This window comes from Artemia sp. Qi Xiang Cuo, chromosome 1 (assembly GCF_049724085.1).
Source record: "Artemia sp. Qi Xiang Cuo chromosome 1, ASM4972408v1, whole genome shotgun sequence".
Taxonomy (NCBI): Eukaryota; Metazoa; Arthropoda; class Branchiopoda; order Anostraca; family Artemiidae; genus Artemia; species Artemia sp. Qi Xiang Cuo.
The window spans coordinates 56,350,165-56,376,528 of NC_142794.1; the positions used below are offsets into that span (position 1 = coordinate 56,350,165).

The 26,364-nt window shown below is 34.1% G+C and overlaps 1 protein-coding gene across 1 annotated transcript in view; it reads right to left on the reverse strand.

Moving 5' to 3' along the window:
- LOC148956506 (uncharacterized) overlaps positions 1-26,364 on the reverse strand; it is a 397,828-nt gene that overhangs the window by 182,951 nt on the left and 188,513 nt on the right. Inside the window, exons 3-4 of the mRNA XM_089108420.1 lie at positions 21,740-22,027; positions 7,272-8,066 (exon numbers count right to left, since the gene is read on the reverse strand). Of these exons, the coding sequence (XP_088964546.1) occupies positions 7,272-8,066; positions 21,740-22,027 (1,083 nt within the window). The remainder of the gene's footprint in view (positions 1-7,271; positions 8,067-21,739; positions 22,028-26,364) is intronic.

Sequence of the window (26,364 nt, forward strand, 5' to 3'; positions counted from 1 at the left end):
TTGAAAATTAGGTCTTTGAGGATGACAACCCCCCTCACAGCCCTCAGGGCAAGGGTTATAAGCTATGCCATGGGGCGTATAAGGTTTTTACTGAAGGCGATGTCATAGAAACTTCAAAAGGGTTCATTCGATTCGAAATTGAAAGGGCTAGTGGCTTTTTTAATTGTTGAAAGTGATTTAAGAGCAACTAACGCCCCTCTCACGCCCACATTTCCCCAAACACATCCAATCAAAATTTTGGGATAGCCGTTTTGTTTAACGTAGTTGAAAGATTCGGAAATTAGATCTCTGAACATGACAACCCCTCTCACAGCCCTCAGAGCAAGGGTTGTAATTTATGCACTGGGGCATGTAAGGTGTTTATATAAAGTGGTGTCGTAGAAACTCCAAAAGGGCTCAATCGATTGGAAATTGAAAGAGCTAGTGCCGCCCTTTTTAATACTGAAAAGTGATTAGAAGGTTTGACATTTTTATAGTAAAGATCAATTTGGGTACAATGTATTATTTTTTATTTTTTTTTAGACCAGGGCACTTCGTATCGAAGGAGTTGTCGTTAGAATTTCGAAAAGGGCTTATTCGATTGAAAAGAGACAGGGCTAATGCCTTTTTAATAGTCAAAAGTGATTGGAGGGCAACTAATCCCCCTCCATCGCCCACCCTCTCATTTGCCCATTATTTTTAAAAACTAAATGTTGCCTGAATATTAAATAAAAATGCACTTTGTTTATTCTAATTCCCAATAAGGCATCTCAGCGATATCCCAAGAACGACTGAGGGTATTATGTTCAAACTTTCGGGGCTACTTCTGCTCTTACAATTTAACCAAATCAGAATAGCGTAAGTCTATTCAAGCTATCAAAGAAAGTAAACAGATTTTTTTGCGAATGGTATCAAGTGTTCTATTTCAGGTCAACTAGAGGATGTATGAAACTAAATTAAACACTACTATTTGTGTCCAGATTTTTAAAAGGGTGTATGCTGCTAAAACTTGCTGAAAGACTTTCTCCAGTGTACAAATAAAAGATCAAAATATAAATTTTTTAAAAAACGAAAAGATATGAACTATTTCTTTCCTTTTCACTGAAAAAAATTTTCGATATAGAACGAAAAGTAATTAATTAAAAAACTTTTTCCACAAATTATTTTCTTCAAAGGAAAGTAAGAACTACATTAAACCAGAAATGAGCAAAAATAAAAGCAGAAATTAAGGGCTCAAAAGCCCTATGCCTTCCCAAGGTCAGAACAAAATTTGCACTTTACAGAAAAAAAAATACAAATGAATGTGCATTATCAGTTTAATATACATATATTGATATTTAGTAATCAAAATTTTAATATTATTTGATTTTTTAAAGTTATATAAGTAAAAACACTTATATTTTTTCAGTAAAGTGCAAATTATGTTCTGGCCTAGGGAAGCCATAAGGGTTTTGAGCCCTACTCGTGTTAATTTCTGCTCGTTTTGAGTTTGACTCGGTTATTTATTTTAATTTCTGTTCGTTTTGGGTTTCATTTATTTATCGATGCTGATTTGTGGTAGTTTCACGCTTGGTAGATTTTTTTGATTTTATTTTTACTCATTTTGGGTTTAATGGAGTTCTTTACTTTTCTTTGAAAAACTTATTTTGTGGAAAAAGTTTTTTTTAATTAATCCACACATAGCAACGGCCTCAGTATGTTGACGGAGAGGATTGACTTAGGCTACCACAGTTAAAAAATTCAGTCGGGAAACCTTCTCATTATCTGAATCCAGTACAGCACTAGATAAATCGTCATGTCAAGACCTGGTTAACGCCCTATCGTAATGAATAACCACAATATGTTCTATGAGAACGGAGGGACTTTATGAACAGAGGGAATTACATTTATGTAATTACTCAGTTGGATTTGGCTTTCCTACTAACTAACAAGGGGCACTATCTCCTCGAAATCCTGGGCTAAGAATAGCAGCAAAGTGTAATGATGAAAGGGTTGAAAATTGACTGAGATTTCGCTTATACAATACAAAACATGTAGGAAACTTTGTGACTAAAACGCTTTTAGTAGAAAATAGCTCAAAACAACTCAAATTATAAAACAAATATTCGGAGTAATAAAAACTATTTGTAACTGTATTTTACTCGTTTCATTTTGTGTCTTTACCCCCTTCAATACGACAGTTTATGGCTTAGTTTGTTCAGTCAATGGTTTTTCCCCCTCAAAATATTTCAAGGCCTAATCTTAGACAAATCATTCCCACAGAGTCTAGTCTCTTTGAACTTTTTGTTCACAGCAAAGAAAAGTGTTATTCACCCTTTTTTGTCGAATTTCTCTGGAAACATGTCGAATAAAGGAAATCTAATTCCACAAACTTGATATATATATATATATATATATATATATATATATATATATATATATATATATATATATATATATATATATATATATATATATATATATATATATATATATATATATATATATATATATATATATATATATATATATATATATATATATATATATAAAAAAATACAAAACACACATATATATATATATATATATATATATATATATATATATATATATATATATATATATATATATATATATATATATATATATATATATATATATATATATATATATATATATATATATATATATATATATATATATATATATATATATATATATAAATGTATATATATATTTACGTTATGTTGTAATACGTCGAAAAAAACAGTCCCTTGATCAAAAACACATATTTTCGATCAAATGACTGGTTAGGCCATCATACTGCGACACATATACACACACATTAATCTTTCACAGGGTTTCTAGCTAACTTTACATTGTTATCAAAGACTTTGCTTTTTTTTTCACCCCATCTGTGAAAAAACATCATTTTCTATTATTCATTACCTAGAGCTGGAATATTTAATTTGGAGTTGGAGATCTATTCTGGTATTGTGTATGAAAAGGGGAAACATTTCTTTGAAGATAAAAAGTTGAAAGTCTGAGAAAAGAAAGGTAAAAAAGCACCTTTTCGTTTCATGGTCATTTTACTCTTGAAAGGATTAGAGAACGACAGAAATGGGGTTCGAGGAGGATACTCATTTTATTACATAAAATACACGATATATTTTGTGGTGTTCAGCTCGTACTGAAAAATGGAAAATAAGCAAACTTACTTCATTTGGTGTGCAAATGAGCTTCAAAAGGGCAATATGGAGAAATGTGAAGTCAAAATGTGTGGAAAAGCGATTATCAGAGTTTTTAAAAATCTGGCTAAAAATTATCAAGACAGCTTTATGTTCAGTGCTTTTGCAGCACTTTAAGCTAAATATGACATATTAGAAACTTAGCTACTACCTCTTCCAAAAGTTAAATATAAATGATTGGTATGTCTTTAAAGTTTGATAGGGATGGATATAACATCACGGTCAATGTGTCAAAGGCTGCGGGCACCCATAATTTTCCATAAGGCTGGGATTCTAATTAGAATCCTCTGTTAACCTGCTTCCTGACTTAAAAAAACTGTTACTTTTTGGGATAGATCTAAGCAGTTTGGTAAAGAGTATATTTTGGATAACCTTATGCTTATATATAATGGTTATTGACATTGCGGACAAAAAAGTACTTATGAAGATTACAATTCATTTTGCTTTAGCACGAGCGGCCAATTTTCAACGAAACCGTGGTAATAAACTGTAAAAAAATAGCTCAGGTAAGTAAGGACTCGGCCTAATAGTAACCAAAACTCTAAAAAATGGAATTTTGATAACATTAGATAGGTCACAATAATTGGCTTTTAATGCTGATTCCAAATATATAAAATTCATTCTGTTAAATGTTACCCATCAAAAGCCACTAGCCTGTGAAAATTAGCAAGATTTCCAAAAAAAGGGGGGAGACACCATTTCACCCGTTAATGAAAATTGTACCCTCAGATTAAGCATATCAGAAACCCTATCGTAATGGTTTCAAGCTCCCATCTTCAAAATTGTGGAATATGTATTTTTTGAATAAAGAAAGATCGCGGATACGTTTTTTATTTGCTTTTTTCCAGGGTTGAACTATAGAACCAATGATCCTGGGAGATTCGGAGAGGACTCATTCAAACAGAAATTAAAAGTTCTAGTGCCGTTTTTAAGTGACCAAAAAGTTCGAAGGGCCACTAGCCACCCTCCCACCCTCTTTTATCCCCCGGACATTCGATCAAAATTTTGAGATAGCCATTTTATTCAACACAGTCGAAAGGTCCAATTATCGTGGATTGGATAGTATGTTTACGAACAGAAAAACATCCAAATACATGAAAGAATGATTTCCCCTTTTCTTAGACCCCCGTTTTTGCCCCAAACTTTGATCAGTACTTTTTTGAAAGTACTTTAAACTTAAAATATATAGCCAGTTAAAAAATTGCAAATACTTTATTTGCCAATTGCCCTTCAAGATAAATAAACGAAAAAACCCTATTCTTCAACACATATACAATTAAACAAGCCTTTTCATTCCTGAAGTACTGCGATAAAAAATAAAATTGTTTTTCACATTGCTCTTGCATTAGAGTATTTAAAAAAAGTTATTTCAAACTGTTCGTGGTAGCAATCTGTAGGTAAGGAGCGACTCGGTCCATAGTAACCGAAACTCTAAAAACGGAAAGTTGATAATAATAAATACATCAAAAGAATTGAATTTTGATGCTGATACCAAAGATGAAATTCCTGAAGTTTAGTACTGCCCATCAAAAGCCAAGAGCCTGGCAAAATTTGCCTGATTGTCAAAAAAAGGGGGAACACCCCACAAAAATCGAGTGATCATGAAAATCACACCATCACCTTCAGCGTATCAGAGAGCCTTACAGAGGAGCTTTCAAGATCGTATCTTCAAAAATGTGGAATTTTATATTTTTGACAGCCTGTGGAACGGTCTGTAAGTTACGCAAATTGCCCATTGCTCACATATAGTGTTTGTTAATGGAAGGACATATGCAGAAGTTTGTTAGGGGGGGGGGGTAGCAGAACCCATTTTCCGTGGGGAGAATTTCCTCTTGAGAGGAATGTTTCCGGGATGAAGTTTCTAGGGGAAATTTTACACGGGAGAGAGGGGGTTGTATTTCTTGGCATGGTTTTCGAAACGGTCAGAAATTAACTATAAAAAAACAAGTTTTTTCAATTGAAAATAATGAGTAACATTACAACTTAAACAAACATAAATTATTCAGTATATGAGGAGGGCTGCCCCACCTCAACTCTCGCTCTTTACGTTAAAGTTTTAGTTTTTGTCAAAATTCTTGAATAAAGACAGCTAAAATACAAGGGCCATTGGATTTGAACGAGAAGTACTTATGAAGAACCTTAAGACTTTAGCGGAAAGAGCGAAGGTTGAGGTTGGGGCAGTCCCCCTCATATATGGAACAGTTTCCTTTCGTTTTAAGTTCTAATGTTGCTCCTTATTTTCATTTTAAAATAATTTTTTTTTTTTTAGCAAGGCCGTAACCCGGGGGGGGGGGCCCCGGTTTGAACCCCCCCCCCCCCCCGAAGTTTTAGACCGAGTCGAAAATTAGTCAAAAATTAGTAAAACCTTAGTACAAATTAGTAAAATTAGTCAAAAATCGAGTCGAAAATTAGTAACCCCCCCTCCGAACAAAAATCCTGGATCCGCTCTTGTTAATTAGTAGGGTAAAGAAAAGAATTTTAAAAGAAGCACCATTATAGAACAGACGCTCTTTTTAGTTCATTTTCTGCTGACACGGTTCGCTCGTTGCTGGTACTAACCATTCATCTGCATTAACGGTCTGATTATCTATCTCAGAGAATATATTCCTTCATATCATTCTGGTCTTTCGTTTCCAATTTTCTAGTAGTTTTTGAAGTCAGCTTTAAATCGCTTCATTAAATTTGTGGTTGAGAAAGGGGGTGTTATCATGTCTGTTCGTTACACTCTGGCATTAACATACCGTGACTTTCATTTAATATTCTTAGTTACTGATCAGACGTTCCGTAAAAGGCAAAGAATAAAAAAAAAAGCAATTATGTTGCAGAAGTGATCGAACTGCTTTGCATTTTTAATGATAGTATGAAAATACTGTGGCTCAATTTAAAACAAGAAAAATGCGTAGTGAGTCTAACTAATTATGTCTAAAGCGGGGACTTAAGCAGGGGAATGTTCTGGTTGTCTAATCCTTTAGAGGAAACCAAGAGAAAGGTCATCAGTCAATGCTGCATTCAAAGATTAATTGAACTAAATGCAAAGCGTTCAAAATCCTTAATTAACAAAAGTTCCAAAGACCAAATGACCTTGGATTCATTTCAAATGCTAATTCTTAAATTGGTCTGCTTTGGTTGGTTATTTTTAGCTACATTTTTGCTGGATTTGGTATATACGCCACTTTCGAAAGAAAGTGAAATATCCACGGATAAAAAATAAAAAAAGACCAATTTAAGAGAACAAAACTTGGTACTTATGCATTATACGGTAGCCTACTCAACGCTACCCCTATATACTGTATAAGGAAACCAGTCAAACGGGTATTTGCAATACACAAATGGATCGCAAAGCGTAGTTTCTCAATGAGTTTACTATATTTAAACTTTTGGTTTTTTGGATTTAGGTGGGAAAAAGGTACCTAGGTTTGGTTATATATTTAACATTTGCTATGATTTACCCCCCCCCCCCAATGTGCAAATATATGGCCCAAATTTTTATATAAACTATTATATATTAATCCTATTTTATTTCATCAGCATTAACCAAACTTGACTTCTTCGTGGTCACCGTATAATGCATAGCCTAAGTACCCAAAACTTAACAGGGGCGCTTCGTCGAAATTTATTGTAGCAGAATTATAGCCTACCTAACTGTGGAAAATATACTTTTTATTATGTGTATATTTTGACTTATCATATTAAAGATTTAGAATATCTCAGGAAATCAATGCTTATTTAAATATAGATTAGCATTTTTTAATTATCAGTGATTTGAGTATGACAGACGAATAAGAAGATTCTCACAGTTTATAGAAAGCAAAGTAATTAAAAGAAAGTATAATGAAGGTGATTAAAGTAATTAAAGTAATGAATTAATCAAAGTAATTAAAGAAATAAATTTAAACAACTGAGTCATGATTTAAAGAGAAATATTACGAACAAAAGAAAACGAAAAAAGAAATGAAGATGGGAATAAACGAGCAACTTAGTGACTTACACTATTTTAGCTCTTTTCACTTAAGTGGTCTTAAGATTAACATGATAAAATGCTTTTATTTAGAAAAAAGAAAATACCTTGAGATTTTTCTGTAAAAATGGAAGAATGGACGTTTTGGTTATTTTCTACCAGACTATTTGATTTCAAGATAGCTGCACGGGGATCAATTTCATCTTTCAAGATATTAATTCTTGTTATGTAATCTTTTTCGCCTGTTTTCTTAGACTTTCTTGGAAGTGTTACTATCCCTTCCAAATTCCTTTCATTATCCAAGGGCTTCTGTTGCTTTGGTGATTTGAAAATTGTCGCGTAGCTTGGAACTTTATGATCATGATTGACTTCTACAATCATTCCTCTGGGAATAGAAAATCTCTCCTTAGTAATATGTTTGAAAGTGTCTCTTTTTGTCCAAGAATAATCTGGTATCTTTTCTAGATCCCTTCTGTAAGAACTACCACCACTTGCTTTATTTTCCACATCGTTTCCCAGATAAATTCTGTTCACATGTTTCTGTTTAGTATTTTGACGATCAAGTGACTGACTCCGTTGAGAGTAATCTGATTCTCGGACGACTTTCTTTGTTTCTAAAGTATGGTAGAAAATGTTTCCGTGTGAGGATTTGCGTTGCACTTCTTTCGTGCTCGTTCGAACATCTTTTCGGCGTTCGCGGAATTTTTTCACTTCTGCAACAAGCATTTCATCCATTCGTTTCTTTTTCCGACGCAAAGTTGAAACATCAGTCTCACCATTAGAAGAGGTACCTTGGTGGCAGTGGGATGAGTCCTTATCACTTGCAGAATTCAGATATGCTTTTTCGGCTTCCTCCCATTCACTGTCTATTATCGGCCGAACATCTGTACAATCAATTGTACCTAAAAACAGACACATAAATTAACATTTTGTTTGTATCTGGTAATAGTAGAAAAGTTTATAACCTTCCTTTTCTTCTGTCAATAGTAAAAAAAAAGTTTCTAACCTTCTTTTTCTTCAGGTTTTTGTAATGAATCTTGTATTGCAATAGAAATTAATTTAGACCTAGTGTCTACGAATTAGTTACTCAACAAAAAGGAATATAATCATATTTTTGTATAAAATATTTTTAAACCATATATGGAGGTTCAACGTCTTTTCTTTTTGGTGCATACGGATGAAAAAATACTAAAACAAAATAGTAAGAAAATATTCCTACCTGTGTACCAGTTAACTATTAAATACTATTTAATTTATTGTGTAATTAAATAAAAAAAAAACTTTTCCACAAAATATATTTTTGAAAGAAAAGAAAAGAGCTACATTAAACCGAAGATGAGCAGAAATAAAGTCAAGTATTATTTCAAGCGTAAAACTATCATAGATTACTATCAATAAATAAATGAAACCCAAAACGAACAGAAATTACACTATGTAACCAAAAGAAACTAAAAACGAGCAGAAAAAAATAAAAAAGAGGTGTAGGGCTAACGCCCTCTTTGCCTTCTAAACATTAGAAAGGAATTTGCACTTTAATGAACACAATAATTATTTCGAGCTGTGTGTTTTTATTTCTCATAACATAAAAAAAAAAAAAAAAAAAAAAAAGCAAGAAAGAAAAATCACCATAATAGCCAAGATTACCAAGCTTACTTAAACGGACAAATTAATTTCGATTGTATGCTAACATTCATTCCTGAAAGTCTCCACAATTTGGATTTATTAAAGCTATGGAAGAAAAACTGTTTAAAATTTGTTTTGTTTTCAGTAAAGTGCATATTCCGTTCTGGTCTTCAGAAAACTTAGGGGCGTTAACCCTTTTCCTGTTTGTGCTGATTTCTGCTCGTATTAAGTTTGCCTCGGTTATTTATTGTAATTTCTGTCCCTTTTGGGTTTCATCTGTCTATTTATTGTGATTCATGGTCGTTTTTGTTTGTAAAAAAATTTGATTAAATTTATTCTCACCTTTAGTTTAATCTTTTGTGTAAGCCGTTGGTTATGAAAGGAGTATTTTAACCTTGTTCAGTTTTCATCGATTGGAATCGAGATTTCGGCTTACTACTTGTATGTAGAACAAGATTTTGCAACAAATTTTTAATAATAGTTGTATTATAGTGCTTCAGATGGATGGGCACAGGGAGTAATATTCAAATAAGTTGGTTGAAAATCTGCATAATGTTTAGAATGCTATGGGGCTGAAGCAATTCTAACCTTCACAATATAACAGTCTTGAGTATAGACAGATGCTAATTAACCAACTCCCTCCAAAAATCCAAAAAGTTTCAACTTAATTCCCATTACCTTTCAAGATATATCGCATATACATCATTTTGACAACCTTGGACTTACAAAGTGTGTTTTGATTTAGTTCAACACCGCACTCAACATTCCATGAAAGTTTTACCTTTAGCAACAGCATTATCCATAGTAGTATTATTAGGAGCATTCAGAGTAGTAGCAATGTTATCAGTTGTAGCAGCAGTAGTAGAACTAGTATTATTAACAAAATGCATCTTGGTTAGTTCAACATCCCCCTTAACATGCCCTTATAGCGTCAACTTAATACTCTAAGCTGATCCTCAAATATTTTTGATACACCCTTTTGACAATCGGCATACACACACTGTGTTCTAATTTAGTCCAACATTCCCCTAAACATTTCCTAAAAATTTCATCTTAATACCCTTATACTTAGGAGAAGTAATAACAACTGTAATGAAACTAATAGTATTAGCAGTAGTAATTGCATTATTAAAAGTAGTAGCAGTAGCATTCAATATGCCCTAAAAGCTTCAACTGATGGTCTAAGAAGTTCTTAAGATTTTGCTGATACGTTTTATTTACAGCCTGTAAGGGCATTGTGTGTTTTGAGCCAGCTCAACATTCCCTGAAAGGTTCTCCCTTATAGCTTTAGCACGAGAAGAAGTAGTAGCAGCAGTAATTGTAGTATTAAGATGAAATTTTCAGGGTATATTGAGGGGAATGTTGAACTATAGAAAAGGCACTATGTGCATACTGCTACTACTTCTAGTAATACTACTGCTACTATTATAACTACTGTTATTACCAAGGCTAATGGTATTAAGCTGGAAATTTAAAAGAATGCCAAGGAAAATGTTGAAATAAATAACTCGCTATTTGCAAGCAAACTGTCAAAGGACGGATCAGCAATATCCCAGGAACGGCTTAGGGTATTAAATTGAAACATACAGGATATGTTAAAAATATTAAACAAACCAAAATGCACTACTTGCATAATACCACTACTAATACAACTGCTTTTACTACTAATGCTGCTACTTCAACTACTAATTCTAAGGCAAAAGGTAAGGTGAAACTCTCAGGGAATGTTGATGGTAGTTAAACTAAAGGAAAACACACTATGTTCATACTGGTTATCAAAAGAGCGTATCAGCAATAACCCAGGAACGTCTTAGAGCATTACGTTGCAAATTTCAGGGCATGTTGACAGGGATGTTGAACTGACCAAAAGACAATATGTTTTACTTATACTACTACTTCTACTTCTACCACTACTGCTAATGATAATACTACTACTAAGGCTAATGGTATTAAGGTGAAACCTACAGGAAATGCTGAGGGGGATGTTGATCTAAACCAAAACACACTATGCGTATGCAGGCTGACAACAGGGCATATCAGCAATATCTCAGGAAAGGTTTAGATTACTAAGTTGAAACTTTCAGGGCATGTTGAGAGGGATCTTCAACTAAAATTAAGGCACTATGCGCATACTGCTACTAGTAGTAATATTAGGTCTACTACTGCTATTGCTTCTAGTTCTACTGCTACTAAGGCTAAGCCTATTAACGTGAAACTATCAGGGATTGTTGAGGAGGATGTTGAACCAGCCAAAAGGGACTGTATTCATATTACTTCTGCTTTTAACCCTACTACTGCTACTGTTTGGGCCATAGATACCGTTACGATCCAAAATGCTTGAATCCGACATTTTTTAGTGGTTGCGTAAGCTATGGAGGGGTTTCATTTGATCGGAAATTGAGGATCCGGGTGCAATTTTTAAGAGTCAACAGTAATCGGAGGGCAACCAGGCCCTCTCCAACGCCCATCTTACCCAAGATATCTTATCAAAACTTTGAAAAAGCCGTTTTGTTAACAAAAATCCAAAGATCAAATAATTATACCTCTGGGGTTGACGTACCACCCCCCCCCCCCCCCAAAGCCCCAAGGACAAGGGTTGTAAGTTATGCAAGTGCTCATTGTTTACATATAACGTTTTATTTATTGGAAAAGGCATTGTAAGTTATGTAAGCGCCCATTGTTTACAATTAATGAATTTTTTTTAGGAGGGGGGGGAAGGAGGCATCTTTTACCTTGGGTCACAAAAAAGGCTTAGGCTATTAGGGAGAAACTTTCAAAGAATGTTAAGAGGGGTGTCGAACAAAATCAAACCGCACTATGTGCATCCTGGTTGTTAAAAGGGCGTTTCAGTAATATCTAAGGAACGGCAGAGCTCTCAAGCTCCCAAGGCAACATTTTTTATTGGTGTTTTCTAGGAGATACAAGACCTATTTTTGGGCGTTTTTGTAACGATTTTTCTATTATTTCTCGTTGGGGCGGGGGTTGTATTACCCTGTTTTATTAAGTCATTTAGCCTAGATTTAAGGCACTATTTTAGTAGGATACTCTTTCTAGCGTTCATCACAGGGTGGAAAGGCTCAATTCCCCTGCACATAGGAGAACTCCTTTTCTACGAGGGCGACCAAGGTTGGGTAGAAGAAGCGGGTCCTACTGCGCCCAAGGCAAGGTTTGCAAATTTTGCAATTTGCCAGTTGTTTACATATAGGATTTATCATTGCGGATGGGAAAATGTTTGCTCCTGATATGTCCGAAAAAGATAAGGGTCTGTGCATCAAGGCTGTCAAAAGGAGGGATTTGCAATACCTTAGGAACGGCTATCAAATTGCCACTGAAACTGCTACTACTTACGATTACTTTTAGGAAATGTTGAATCAAAATCACACTATGTGCATAATGGTTGTCAAAAGGGCATATCAGCATTATCTCAAGAACCACTGAGGAGATTGAAAACTTTCAGGGCATACTGAAAAGCGCTTGGAGGGAAAAGAAATCTGGTCGAAAAGTTTAACAACTATGCCTCTAGGGTAAGGTCATTAAGTTGAAAGTTTCAGGGAATGTTGAGGGGATGATAGACATCAAACGACACGAGATGCATCCGAATTATTAAAAAGTTATATCTGGGCATATCTATGTTGATCTTAGGAACGGCTAAGGGTATTAAGTCGGAGCTTTCAAGGAATGCCAAGGGGGATTTTAAACAAAATCAACAGACACTATATGCATCAAGGTTCTGAAAGCGGGATATCTTCAATAATTCAAGAATAGTTAGGGAAGAGTGCCAACATGAACCATTCAGAGAATGCTGAGGGGAATACTGAACTTAAAGACACTATGTGCATCCCAGTTGTCAATAAGCATAGCTTCAATATTTCAGGAAACAGGGAAGATTATTAAGTTTGAACTTTTTGGACGTGTCGTTTAGATATTGAACTAAATCAAAGGACACCGTATGCATCCTGGTTGTCTAAACGGCATGTCCGCAATATCTCAGGAATAATGAAGGGTATTAAGTTAAACCTTTCAGGTAGTTTCGACGGTAATATTGAACTTAAGCAAAATACAGCTATGTGCATTTGGTTGTCAAAAAGGCATATCTGTAATATCTTAATATTGGCTAATGGTATTTAGTTGAAACTTTCGGAAGATGTTGAAATAAATCATAGATACTATATGCAACCTGGTTGGCAAAATGGCATGTCTGCTATGTCTCAGGAACAGTTAAGGGTATTAAGCTGAAACTGTCAGGGAACGTTGAGGGGATGCTGATCTTGATCAAAAGATACCATATGCATTCCAGTTGGCAAAAAGACGTATCCGTAGTAGCGTAACAGTCCCAAACCTTGATATCAAATTGAATTTGTTTAAATTTTAATTAGTTTAAATAAAGGATATACGGAACAAGGCCGTATTTAGAAGAAGGGTTAAAAGGTTTTGACCCCCCCCCCACCAACCACAAATATGAATCGCAAATATGAATATGTAGGTTGCAGTCTATAAAACAATGTTTTATTCATTTCTTTCTTCGCCGGAAAAGTATGATAATTTGTAATATCGTAACTTGTGACAAATGATTGTAGTAAAATTATACATCCATAATAATCGTTTACCATCTAGTGATAAACGCAATGAGTATTCCTTTTTCTACTAAATAGATTTCCCTAAGAAGGGCTCGAATATTTCGTTTTTCTCAACTAAAAACTCAGAAGAATAAGAATATCCGAACTATGTTTATTTCGGAAGGAGACCTTATTAAATATTAAGCAAATGTGCTAGTGATGGCTGGCATTTTCTTCAAATTTAGTGGTTTATCACACCTAAAAGTTTTCTGAATAATTCCAGAATACAAAAGAATAAAGGTGACATCTTCTTACAAAAAAAATATTCTCACACTTCTCAAACTGCCCGATTGGCTGTCTGGCTGATGAGTTTAAAGTCACTTCGTCGTATCAAAAACACAGAATATACGCAAGAAGGCTTTGAGGCCTGTCCCCTCCCCAGATATCGAGATTCGTACGAGTCCCCCCTTTTCGTTTATTGTTGACATTTATGCATCCACTCCTGAAAAAATTAACTGATACATGGCAATCTGGAGATTATGTCTCTAACCCAAGCATATCTGGCATGGAAATAAAGAAATTTTTTCGAAGTTTTTTTTTTTTTATACGAGTGAAATCAGCTGTGAGATGAAGACTACATTTAAAGTTATTCAATGATTTACAGATCCCTCAGTCTTTTTAACCACAGAGCAGAAGCCAAAAGTCGCTTAAATGGCAGCTGATTAGGTTTCTCGAGACAAAACTACTACTACCTTTACTTACAACTCACTAGAGTACCCAGCCACCTGAGGTCATCACAGCTGCTCAAACTCCTACTACTGCCCAATCTTTTCTAGCTTCCACTCTTTACCCCTCTTATAAAGCTCTAATTTCCTTAAATGCTTCCGTTTGACCTTTTCCCACCTCATTCGGGTACGGCAAGCTTTTCGTTTGTCCCCCGGCAAATGACTAAAAAGTAAAATCTTTGACAGTCTGTCGTCCTTCATCATTAAAACGTGAGCCATCTTATCCTATCTTTCCAATGACATAGATATAATTCTCCCTAGAAAGTGCATAAATCCCAAACCTCGGTGTATATAGATTTGGAAGATACTTCTCAAAACTACCCTACATACCATGTACTAGATTAAAATAAAATTTGTGTCTAAAACCGCCTTTTCAAATTCCTTATAAGCAAATCCTAAAGTTATTTTTGCATTGAATAAAACAGATTTTTTAATCTTTTGATGTTAAAACCCCAATCCTGTCATTTAATTTTGTTTTAAGATCTAGCCTCCTTCAGTCAAGTCGGTGTTTCAAGAAACAGAAGATGAAGCATGACAGATTGAAATGTGATGGGTGTGGAAGAGGCCCTAGAGTGAAGTCATGATGCTGTTTTCTTACTTTATCATATGCATAAACTGAATTCTAAAAATGGATAATGAATTCAGGGCCTATGAGAAAATTTTAATCAAGATTAAATTAGACATATGTTTTAAAGTTATGTTTTGAACCCATGCTTACGTACCTGAAAAGACAATTGGACGATTTGGACACTAATTTTATTGATACAGTTGTGTTTCCAAAAGAGCATTCCAGAGACAAATAGAACTCGACTATGTCAAAACACCTCTCTCCTGTATGGCAGAGAAAAAGAAAATTATTCTGAAGGGATAATGGATTCTAAACAGCTCAGAATAAATTTTCCAGGGGGCAGGGGAAAATTGATAAGAATTCCAGGGCGGAAGTAAATAATAATATCCTTTCTCCACTACTTTTTGCACTTTTTGTATAAATTTCTATTAAGTTTTAATGCAATTAATCGCCACTGTTTTACTTTTATTGCAAGGTTTTTAATTTCAAAGAGTTCCTGGATAACGAACTGTAAGAAAGGAGGAACATGTGCAAACAAAAATATATACACAAAAGGAAACGACTTTTCACAGTAGTTCCAAATATATAAAATTCATTAGGCTTAAAATTACTTATCAAATCAGAAAACTTATCGAATTTGTCAAAAAGGGAGACAGCATCCCCAAAGAGGAGGGCAATATTGATAAAAATTACATCATCAAACTCAGCGTAGGAGAAAATCAGAGGTTACAAGCAACTACAAAAATAAGAATTTTTTTTTTTTTTAAATGAGGTTTGTCGGTATTTTTTGTATAACTTCCTACAACTTTATCAGGATTTAACACATTCTCAAAATGTATTGCCTGTCTCTCTTTAATACTTTCCTTGTGACTAATTGAGGCCTTGCTCCTATCCTTAGCACGGACAAATGGGACAAGTCCTTATTGACTAATTCCTCCTAATTTCTTAACATCCCAATACGATAGCTTATATTATGCCGTTAAATCACATCTTCAGATCCACTACAATTTTACCGATGGCCTCCATTTTACGCCTCTTCAATTCGCACTATAGTGCCTTCTCTACCTCGCATACCTTACTCTTATTCTCATTTGATCCATCACTCAAAAACTTCTTTCGCAAACTCTTTCTCTTTTCTACAAAGCTTAGTTTTTTTTGACAACATTCCTAGCTGCGTTCCCTAAAGCTATTGCATCCATCTTCTGCGTGGTCAAACTGTAAACCCTCCATCATCATATTCAACTGTTCCAGGAAAGTTTCTCCTAAAGTCTCATCCTGGAATCTGTCAACCTCATAAATTCCCAGAAGGTAGTTACTCCTCCTAAGTTTTAGCTTTAGATTAAGTCTATACACTACTTAATGGCAATCTCTACATTTAGTAGAAATACTAGCACTTCTATATAACCTGGTGCCATGTATCGATCCTTCCAGTGCTGGATTTACAATAACATAATCAATACAGTTGGTCATTTTACCATCATTTGGGTACCATGTTAATCTAATAACCGTTTTATGATCAAGCTCTGTATTTGATATAACTACATTTTTATAGTCATATCCAATATATAGCCGTCTATAGTCATTGCTATTTTCCTGCCCTGCATCAGATTTCTGAAGGCTAGGATACCATTTATCCCTGTTTCTACCAACTCGGGCATTACAATCCCAATAACAAACAATATTTGAACTGAAGACAAGGCTGTAGGGTTTGAACCCCTCCCCCCCCCCTCCCCGAAATTTCAGTCTGACTAGTAAAAAAGTACAAAAATGCATCTAAACAAATTTCGATGCGCTTTTAGAATTGTTTTTCTGCATCCTTCCTCCTCGAACAAAAATCTTGGATGGATCCTTGACTGGGAATCATGTCTATTTCTTCCTTAAACTGTGTGTAAAATCTATATGAATCAATACGATCTCCATATGTCGGTTCTACAGAGACATATATGACTATGACTGACGTCTTGGACTTTTGATCATAAAAAGTAGATTGATAAGTATCAGTTCCTGGGAGACTTCCTATTCGCAAGTTCTTGACCCTAATTCAATAGTAGATTTCCTAATTTTTTTTACCTTAATTGACTTTTTTCGAAGTAAGGCAATATTCTCAGGCTCGTAACTTTTGGTGGGTAAGACTAAACTGGATGAAACTTATACATTTAAAATTAGCATAAAAATACAATCCTTTTGATGTATCTATTGGTATCAAAATTCCGTTTTTTAGATTTTCGGTTATTATTGAGACGAGTCGCTTTTACTATACAGTTCTTTACCAAGAACTGTTTGATTGAGTTCAACACACTCTGTGGCTGCGATCGATCTTGAATGATATTAAATTAAAAAAAACAAGTTTTTTTTTAACTGAAAGTAAGGAACGACGTTGAAACTTAAAACGAACATTATTCTGTATATGAAAGGGGCTGTCCCCTCCTCAACGCCTCGCTCTTTACGCTAAAGGTTGACTTTACCAACACTATATTTTTTTAAACAATAAAAAAATTTAGCATAAAGAGCGTGGCGTTGAGGAGGGTCCACCCCCTTTCATATACGGAATAATTTATGTTCGTTTTAAGTTTTAACGTCGTTCCTTACTTTCAGTTAAAAAAAAACCTGTTTTTTTTATTTAACTTTTGAACGTTTTTGAATTAATGCAGGTTTTGATTTTGGCTCACCGTACATGAATAATTAAAACAAAATTCACATATTAATTTTACTTTTATTTTGTTAAATGACTTTCTCGAAACTTGTTTAATTTTATTTAGGAACGTTTTTATTAGAAAAAAATATACGTAACTTACGAATTAACCTACGTAACGAACTTCTATATTCATATATATTTAATACGTATATTAGGGGGCTCGCCCCCTAGTCAATACCTCGCTCTTTAAGATAAATTTAGAATTTTTTTCCAATTATTAAAAAATGAACTTTTAATCAAAAAAGCCGTTAATTATAATAAATATCTCTTATGAAAGTACTAAAAAATATTTGGCTTAAAGAGCGAGGTATTGACTAGGGGGTGAACCAAATCATATACGTAATATTTTCTGTTCGTTTTAAGCTTTGATGTTGCTCCTTACTTTCAGTTGAAAAACTTCCAGAAGAAATCTCCCCTGAAAACGTCCATATACTTCCCAATAACCAATACTATATGTTAACATTGGGTAAAGTTCATAACTTTAAGCCCTCCCCCCAGGGACTTCGGGGGAATAAGTCATCCTAAAATAAATAGTTACCATATTTTCGACCATGCTGAACAAAATGCCTATCTCAAAATTTTGATCGGGTGACTTTGGGAAAAAATGAGCTTGGGAGGGGGCCTAGTTGCCCTCCATTTTTTTTGGCACTTAAAAAGGGCACTAGAACTTTCAATTTCCGTTTCAATGATCCCTCCCATGATATTCTAGGACCACTGGGTCGATACGATCACCCCTGGAAAAAAACAACAAAAAAAACAAACAAATAAACACGCATTCGTGATCTTTCTTCTGGCAAAAATGCAAAATTCCACATTTTTGTAGATAGGAGCTTGAAACCTGTACAGTAGGGTTCTCTGATACGCTGAATATGATGGTGTGATTTTCATTAAGTTTTTACAAATTTTATGGGGTCTTTCACCCTTTTTTCAAAAATAAGCCAAATTTTCACAGGCGCGTAACTTTTGATGGGTAGGACTAAACTTGATGAAACTTATATATTTGAAATCAGCATTAAAATATTATTCTTTTGATGTATCTATTGGTATCAAAATCCCGTTGTCTAGAGTTTCGGTTACCATTGAGCCGGGTCGCTCCTTACTTAAAGTTCGTTACCACGAACTGTTTGACTTACAATTCCCAGTTTTAATGAACTAAATCGATTTTTATGTAGTTGTTTATTCTAATATTTTAGTTACTATATGCTAGAGTTTGTTCCTTATTACAAGAAAAGAAATAAACACGCATCCGTGATCTTTCTTCTGGCAAAAATTACAAAATTCACATTTTTGAAGGTAGGAGCTTGAAACCTCTACAGTAAGGTTCTCTGATACTCTGAATCTGATGGTGTGATTTTCATTTAGATTCTATGACTTTTAGAGGGTGTTTACCACTTCTGTCGAAAATAAGGCAAATTTTCTCAGGCTCTTAACTTCTGATGGGTAAGACTAAACTTGATGAAACTAGTATATTTAAAATTAGCATAAAATTAATATTTTTATGATGCATCTATTGGTATCAAAATTCAAACTTGTACTAGAGCATAAGTACAAGAATCAATAACTAGAGCAATTCTTGTAAATTTAAATAAAATAACTTTATTTCATCTCAGTTCAAAGTTATTATTGTATCCTGGAACCAAACTTTTTTTGGCTTAAACCATAAAGTACGTATCTCTATATTGTTGCCCTATATTTCCAAATAAAAAAAAACAATGTTTTTTGTTTTAGTTTTCAGCTCAGAATCGCTAAACTTATTATGTAAACTGCAAAAATATTTATGGTCTCTAATCAATAATATTGATTTTCTAAATCAAATTAGTGAAATACTTGAAAATTTTAAAATTAGTTTTGTTTTTTGTTTCCTCAAACCAAAATTTTTTTGGCTCAACCCATAAAGTACGTATCTTCTTAGCTTTGTCCTATATTTTCAAAGAAAAAAAAATGATTTTTTTATTTTAGTTTTTGGTTCAGATTCGCTAAATTTTTTTTATGTAAACTGCAAAAATATTTATGGCGTCTAACCAATAATATTAATTTTTATTCAAACTAAAAAAACACATTAAAATTTTTATATTAGTTTTGTTTTATGTCTCCTAGAACCAATTTTTTTTTTGGCTTAACCCGTAAAGTGCATATCTCTATAGCGTTGTCCTATATTTCCAAGGAAAAAAAAAAATATTTTATTTTAGTTTTCAGTTCAGAATCGCTAAAGTTATTATGTAAACTGCAAAAATATTTATTACTTTTTCACTGCACAGTTCGACAAACAGTGAAGCTGATAGCTCTGGTGGTAAAAAAGTTTCTTAAACAACATTTTACCTTATTTCAATTTCGCTAATTTTTTTTTAAATACGTGGATTACTGGAGGGATATCTCTACTAGGACATCTGAAATGCAAAAAGAGCGCTTCAATTGATTCAAGTAGCCACAAACTTTTTCATTGCTTCCTTTTTAGGCATAATCACTTAGAGCTGACCTTCAGTACCGATTCTTTGCTTTGATGGCCATTCTATGAAGATGGGGTAATCAGAAATAAAAATCACAGTGGTCACATAAATTAAGTGATTTTGACTGGTTTACAATAAAATAGGCCTCCAAGTTAATCACAGCTTTAAGTAAGCTTTTTTTATGTTGTTACAAGAGCCATGACATTGAAAAGGTACAAAATGAAAACAAATAAAAGCTTATTTTTTATTATAGTGACATTATTTGATAATATTGATTAGGAGGGAAGAGACCAAATTAATTTCGAGACATAATTAGTCTTAAAATAATTTATTAGACACACAATTAGATTATATTTATTAGACATAGTTTAAAATAAAAATTAGACATAAAAATAATTAGTCCAATTTTTACTTCGTGAAGAAAATTTTTCTAACAGTTTTCTGAAAGGCGGAAAAGTATGTATATCTAGCATAGGTGGAAGGAGGGGATGAAAAAATCGAATTATATGCAGGCTAATTATAAACAAACTATAAGAAATTTTGACAAATATTAGAATTTAGGGGGACAAGGACTGGAAATTCCCCTGTTTACACATCTATTTCCTAGATTTCTGAAAAATAAGGCTAGAACCATTTCTCTCTGGCTGCCGCCTAAATAAATCCTCCTCTTAAGTAATTGTATTAGCCTTCACCCCAAAAGCAAAATAGAAGAAGAGAGGGACTGATAATAAAAACAATCAAACATTTTGATTGTTGATTGGAGTCTTCTTAACCCCCAATACAAAAAAAAACAATAGAAATTAATCATGGTTTTGGACCGTTATTTTTTTATAGGCCGTACCCCTATACCCTCAATGTCTTTTTTACTTTAGTAGACCATGGGGCTAGGAAATTACAGATTTAAATTTAAAACCTATCAAAAGCAATAAATTTATGGTTCTAGTTTCGGACCCCTTGACTCCCTCACTCCTCCTCAACAAAAATTTGACACTCACTTATCCCAAAAGAAGATTCCTGAAATTTTCAACCCCATCAGACCGCCGAGAGCAAATGTGCCCAACTGTTTTTTACTACAAAAAGTATGTGCAAACACTGACCAATTTACATGATTTAGTACCCTAGCTCTTGGGGACGCATGTATCTCATCGCCCCGAAAGGTGTATTTATTGAATTTCTTGACTTTTTGTTTTGGCTAAATGGCAACCTAAAATTTTTTGGTCCAATGCTGTGGGGGGATAAGGGTGACCAATGCTGATCGGATGAGCTTCTTATCCAGTTACTCTACCTCCCTCCCATACAGAGGGGAAAAAAATGACAAATTGATTTTTACTATGTCTTGGTAGCGTCTAGACTCTGAGATTTCAAGGTTGAAAGCAAGAGTAGTGTGATAAAGAGTTCGCAGTGGGAAAGTTTACGTTTGCTTTAAGCAATAGAATGGAGTACTTTAAATGTTATGAGCAGCAGCCAGAAAAAAATAGAACTGTTATTAAAGAGACATGTTAGTGAGAAACTAAGTTTATCGCATTCTAAAAAGCTCTAAAAAACAGTAGTCAAGATACAGCGCGAATAACCAGAGTTGAAGGGGAAGGTACTCAAATATAGAATAATTTTTGGTCCGTTTTAAGTTTTCAAGTTTGCTCTTTAATTTTATATAAAAAATTTGTTTTACCAAGCTTTATGTTAGATTGAATGCAATTCAATAAGTCGCGTTAAAAAAAAGAAGAAAATCGAATTTGAAAACAGGATCGAACGAGTAATCTTTGGTTTCATGGATCCCTGCTGTCATCGTTTTCAGCCTCAAGGACTGAGCCCCCATACCAAAACTCAAAATTGTCCCTTAGAATCTACAATATTTATTTTCAGTAGATTATAAATAGCTTCGATCAAGAGAGATTACGAACCTGTCCAAAGTGCTGCAGATATTGGTGGCGAAAGAGATCTCCATCGTCCTGTCTCTACTCTCGCATCAGGACTACGATTTCGTAGAGGCAGATCAAGAACTTGGCCCAAATCATCAGCACGAGAGAGGGAGGCTGATCGTCTTGGGGCAACTCTAATATGTTTCCTTTCCTTTTTCATTTCCCTCTCAGCGTCACTAATGCTGGATGATTCGGTCTCAATTCCTGAGTTTCTTTGATTATCCGATGTGCAAAGAAGATCAAGCGAACTGTCTGACTTGATTTTAGAACCTAGAAAGTTAAAAAGCACAACTTAGATTCTTATTTGCTCTGGAGTTCTTGTGACTGTGGTAACAATAAGCTATTTTACGTATATTTTTTCAACCGGTCATTGAGCCTAGAAAAGATGGTTCCAGGGGACTGGATTGGGGTTTATCATCCACGGTGACTTTAGCAATGCAGTTAAGAGGACTTGGGTTCTAGATTCTAAGAATGGTAGATATCTATACGGTAGAATATATTTTAATAAAAAAGACATGGGCATATTACACTTTATTGGCAGAAAGGTAGGCATATCCTGATTCAGTGCAAAAAGAAAGTCTGTCCTGAATCGGTGCGAAAACAAGTGATGACCCTACACACAAACGAGACAAGTCTAATGTTTGGACTGGGTCAGTGCAAAAATGAGCTAAGTGCTCATTCAGTGCTCAGGTGTCGTGATTTGGAAGATTGCTGTGGCAAACCATTTACATTGCTTAGAAAAGTTACCGTTGGTTCTTTTAAAAGCTTTACTCATTTTTTTTCTTATTGATATTGCGACATGCAAAACAAACTCGCTTGTTCACTTAAGTTGACGCCTGTTTTGTGTGAAACAATGGAGGAAACAAGGATGACATGCTAAAGATACCTACATACCGGAGTTTGTAGCCTCCGCAAAGTAAGGATTTTTACGATGTTTTAAGAGTTTAAAAGGCTATAACCCCCTCCTACGAAAATACCATCCCCCACACATGAAAATTTCTCTTTACTTGTCTTTACGCAAGAGCAAAAAAGTGTTCATGGCCATTTGATAAACAGACAAAAAGAAAACATGCATCGCCATCAAAGAGTCAAACATTAGAAATTTGCGAGTTAATTTAAGCCGTAGAAATTGAACTTTCATTATCTAGATCAACCGGGGATGTTATACATACTTGAGAGAGAAATTTGTACAAAAAGTTAGAATTTTGCCACGAGTCCCCTACTGATTATAGGCCAGAATTGAAATATACCAGTTTTCTTATCCAATTCTCTCTTTATATCAGTCCTCGTATCCCGAGATTTAGAGTCTCTCTTATGAAATTGGAAAGCTAAGAACATTAAACATTTCCTACGCTTCTTTACCGTAAACTGTATAACACGATTCACTGAAAAAGAAAAAATGACCAGTCAAGGAATTGTAGGATTGTTGTCTAGTGGATAACAACATAAAATAGACTTAAGTAGGATCATTTTTTCCTATCTCAAACTCAAGATAAAAAAGAATTCCTTTGAGTATTATCTTTTTACTAGATGAAAAGGGAACTAATGTTATAGAAGGAAAATAAATTATTATTTAAAAAAAATATATCGTGAAGAATTAACTTTTTATCATGTAATATATGTATTTTCGCAAGCGCTTCATTGCTTAGTTAGAGCAGGAGTCAATTCTTTCGTTGTAAAAGTTCTTCAATATTAGTATTTCAATTCCTTGGTTCGGTTAAAATGGATGTCTGATATATGTGAGCCTATCTCAGTAAAGAAAGGAGGCAGGCAAGGTGGTGAGGCTGTCTCCATATATTTTCAAAACTGTTTCTGCGGACTGTTTGCGAATGCTGTCTCCTACTCTGTTTTTAGAATATACTCCTGTTTTAGGAAATCCTGGAGTTAGTCACATTACCTATGCTGATGATGTTCTGCTAGTTAGTCATACTAGGTCAGGCCTCACAAAGAATCTAAATGTTCTGATTAATGTTTTGAGTATGATTGGACTTTCTCTATATGTTTCAAAATACGAGTTTCTGTGCTTTAATATTTCTAACCCTGCTCCTCCTTTACGTGTGGGTACAATGCTACTCGAGTATCTCTCAAAGTTGAAATGGCTTGGGATTACTTTTTCTGATGCACTTTCGACTGCATGCTCGTCTCTGGTTGCTAGTGTTCTGCCGTGTATTCGCATCTCATATGGTAAAATCTCGCCTAATAGAGGAAGGTACAGCCGCCGAGGCTTATGTAAATTTTATTATAGTTTTTGTTCTCCTACAATTCTTTTTCTTTCCGGTTTGCAGCCTCTAATGCGCAAAGAGACCGTCTTCAGCTAAGGAGAGGCTATTTTAAATATTGTAAATTCTTGCTATATTTACCAAGATGGTACAGATATCACACGATTGTTTCTCATTTTGGACTTATCAACCCTCTAGTGCTGCTTGACAACATCGCCAAGGATCTGAGGACTAATATACCAAAGAAGATATGTGCCAGTGACCCTCTCACTTGACTTTTTTTTTTCCAGATCAATGATTCAGTGGATACTATTATGTTATTTATGTTGTGTTTTCCTTCTTATGTCTTTGTGGATTATATTATTTTTTTTTCGTTTTTTGACTCCCCATTTATTTTATATCATTGCGGGTTACAAATAAACTTACTTACTTACTTTCTTACTATCTTTATTAAAGATGTAATTAATAGATCTAAAAGTCATTTCACCCCATTAATTAGATTGATTCAGGGCGTAGAAGTCACTATTTTCCGTTTGTTTTTGTCTTTAGTCGATTAATCCTCTTAGATTCCACTGTAGGCTATGTTTGAACTTTTATCGTTTCAGCTTTTGAGGAAAAAACTGGAAAACAACTGTAGCTTGGTGTTTGGAAACAGATAGCCTAACAAATTGTCCGTTTGAAATATGTTGACAGCATGATTCTCTATCTACATTTGTTAAAATGCACTTTTCAAAGAACAAAATTTTTCAAAGAAAAGTAAAGACCCGTATTAAAAGGTATAACGTACAGATATACAGTCATAAAATAGTTGAAACTTTAAAAAAACAAAAATAACTAACAGAGAGAATTAAAGAAGCCCAAAACAAAAATAAATTAAAATAAACTAATTATATAAAACATATACAATTAGTATATATGTTTTGTTTTAGTATATATATATAGAACTAATTATATAAAACATAGTCGAGTCCTGGGACGAAGAGATATTGAAATGAATAATCAGCGTGGACTTAAAACCAACAAATGTTGCCACAAATAAGAGTAAGACTACTGTCCCCTAGACCCTCAAAAAGCCGGAAAGTCCTTTGCAGTTTTCTGAATTCGATTTGTATTTTGAACAGTAGGTTTTATTGGTCCTAACATCATTAACAAACAACGTTAAAATAAATTCAAAATTATAACCGAGATTTAATAAGAAAAGCTACAATAAATAAAGGGGGTATTCCCCCCTCCATACCTTGTAAGAAGATATGCCCTGCTGAAAACCATAATTATTTTGAACACTGTAGTTTTTGTTTGCAAAACAGTAACAACAAAAAAGAAAATCACGATCATACTCAAAATTAAAGGAAAGAAAGTACGTTTTTTTGGAACAATAACAGTTACGACTTTCAATTTCAGGTTACTATTTAAAATGATACTTTTTATTAAAATTTGTTTTCAATTTTATTTCCAACCAACAAGTAAAAACTGATGCATAAACGAAATTTTTCCAAGAAAGCTCTGCTAATTGCTGAAGCAAACTTTTTAGTTTGTTGAACCAACATCTTGAATTGCTGAATCAATAAATGATTAAAAAAACCGATTTTTACACATTTGGAACAGATTCGTTTAAAGGAAGAAAGTATCAGTAAAAATTCACCGCATATGAGATTAATGCAACACCATATCTAAGCAATATTTGGTTTTTAATGTTATAATGGTAAAAGAGAAATCCAGATGTCACACACTTTCCGCCATCTAGTGTACATATCAAAGCACCAGATAGGCCGCACAGCTTTATTATGTTTGGCAAAGTTCCACCACGCTAGGAACGCTTCACTCCTGGTGTACGTGATTTCTGAAGGTCGTCAACCCCTCTAGAAAACTGCTCGAAGTATATGTTGTCGTCAGTAAAGTAGAAATGATACTCTGGCCTTCGGGAGGTTTAAGGGGGCGCTAGCCCATATTTTATTTCTGGTAATATCTTTTCGTTTCAAACTTGAATTGATTATTCACTTTAATTTCACTTTTTTTTATTTTAATAAATAAAAAATTATCAAAACTTTAAGGACTAAAAATCGGTGGTACTGTTTTAGTACCCGGGCAACACGTGAAAGCGAAGTTTGGCTAATGCTAATGAAATAAAACAAAGTATGATACAAATATAATAGTTTATAAACAAAATTAAGCTATATATTTTTTCACATTAGGGGGTGGGGGTAAAGCATAGCATATATTAAATACGTAACCTAACCTAGGTACCTTTTTTTGCCCCTTCAACCCCAAAAAACTAACTTCTCAACATCCCCTGTTTGCCATGCTCGGCATAGGAATTCTCCGTTGAAAAAACCTGCTTGACTAGTTTCTTTCATCATGTTCGCTATACGATTATTCGCGTGTTGCCCA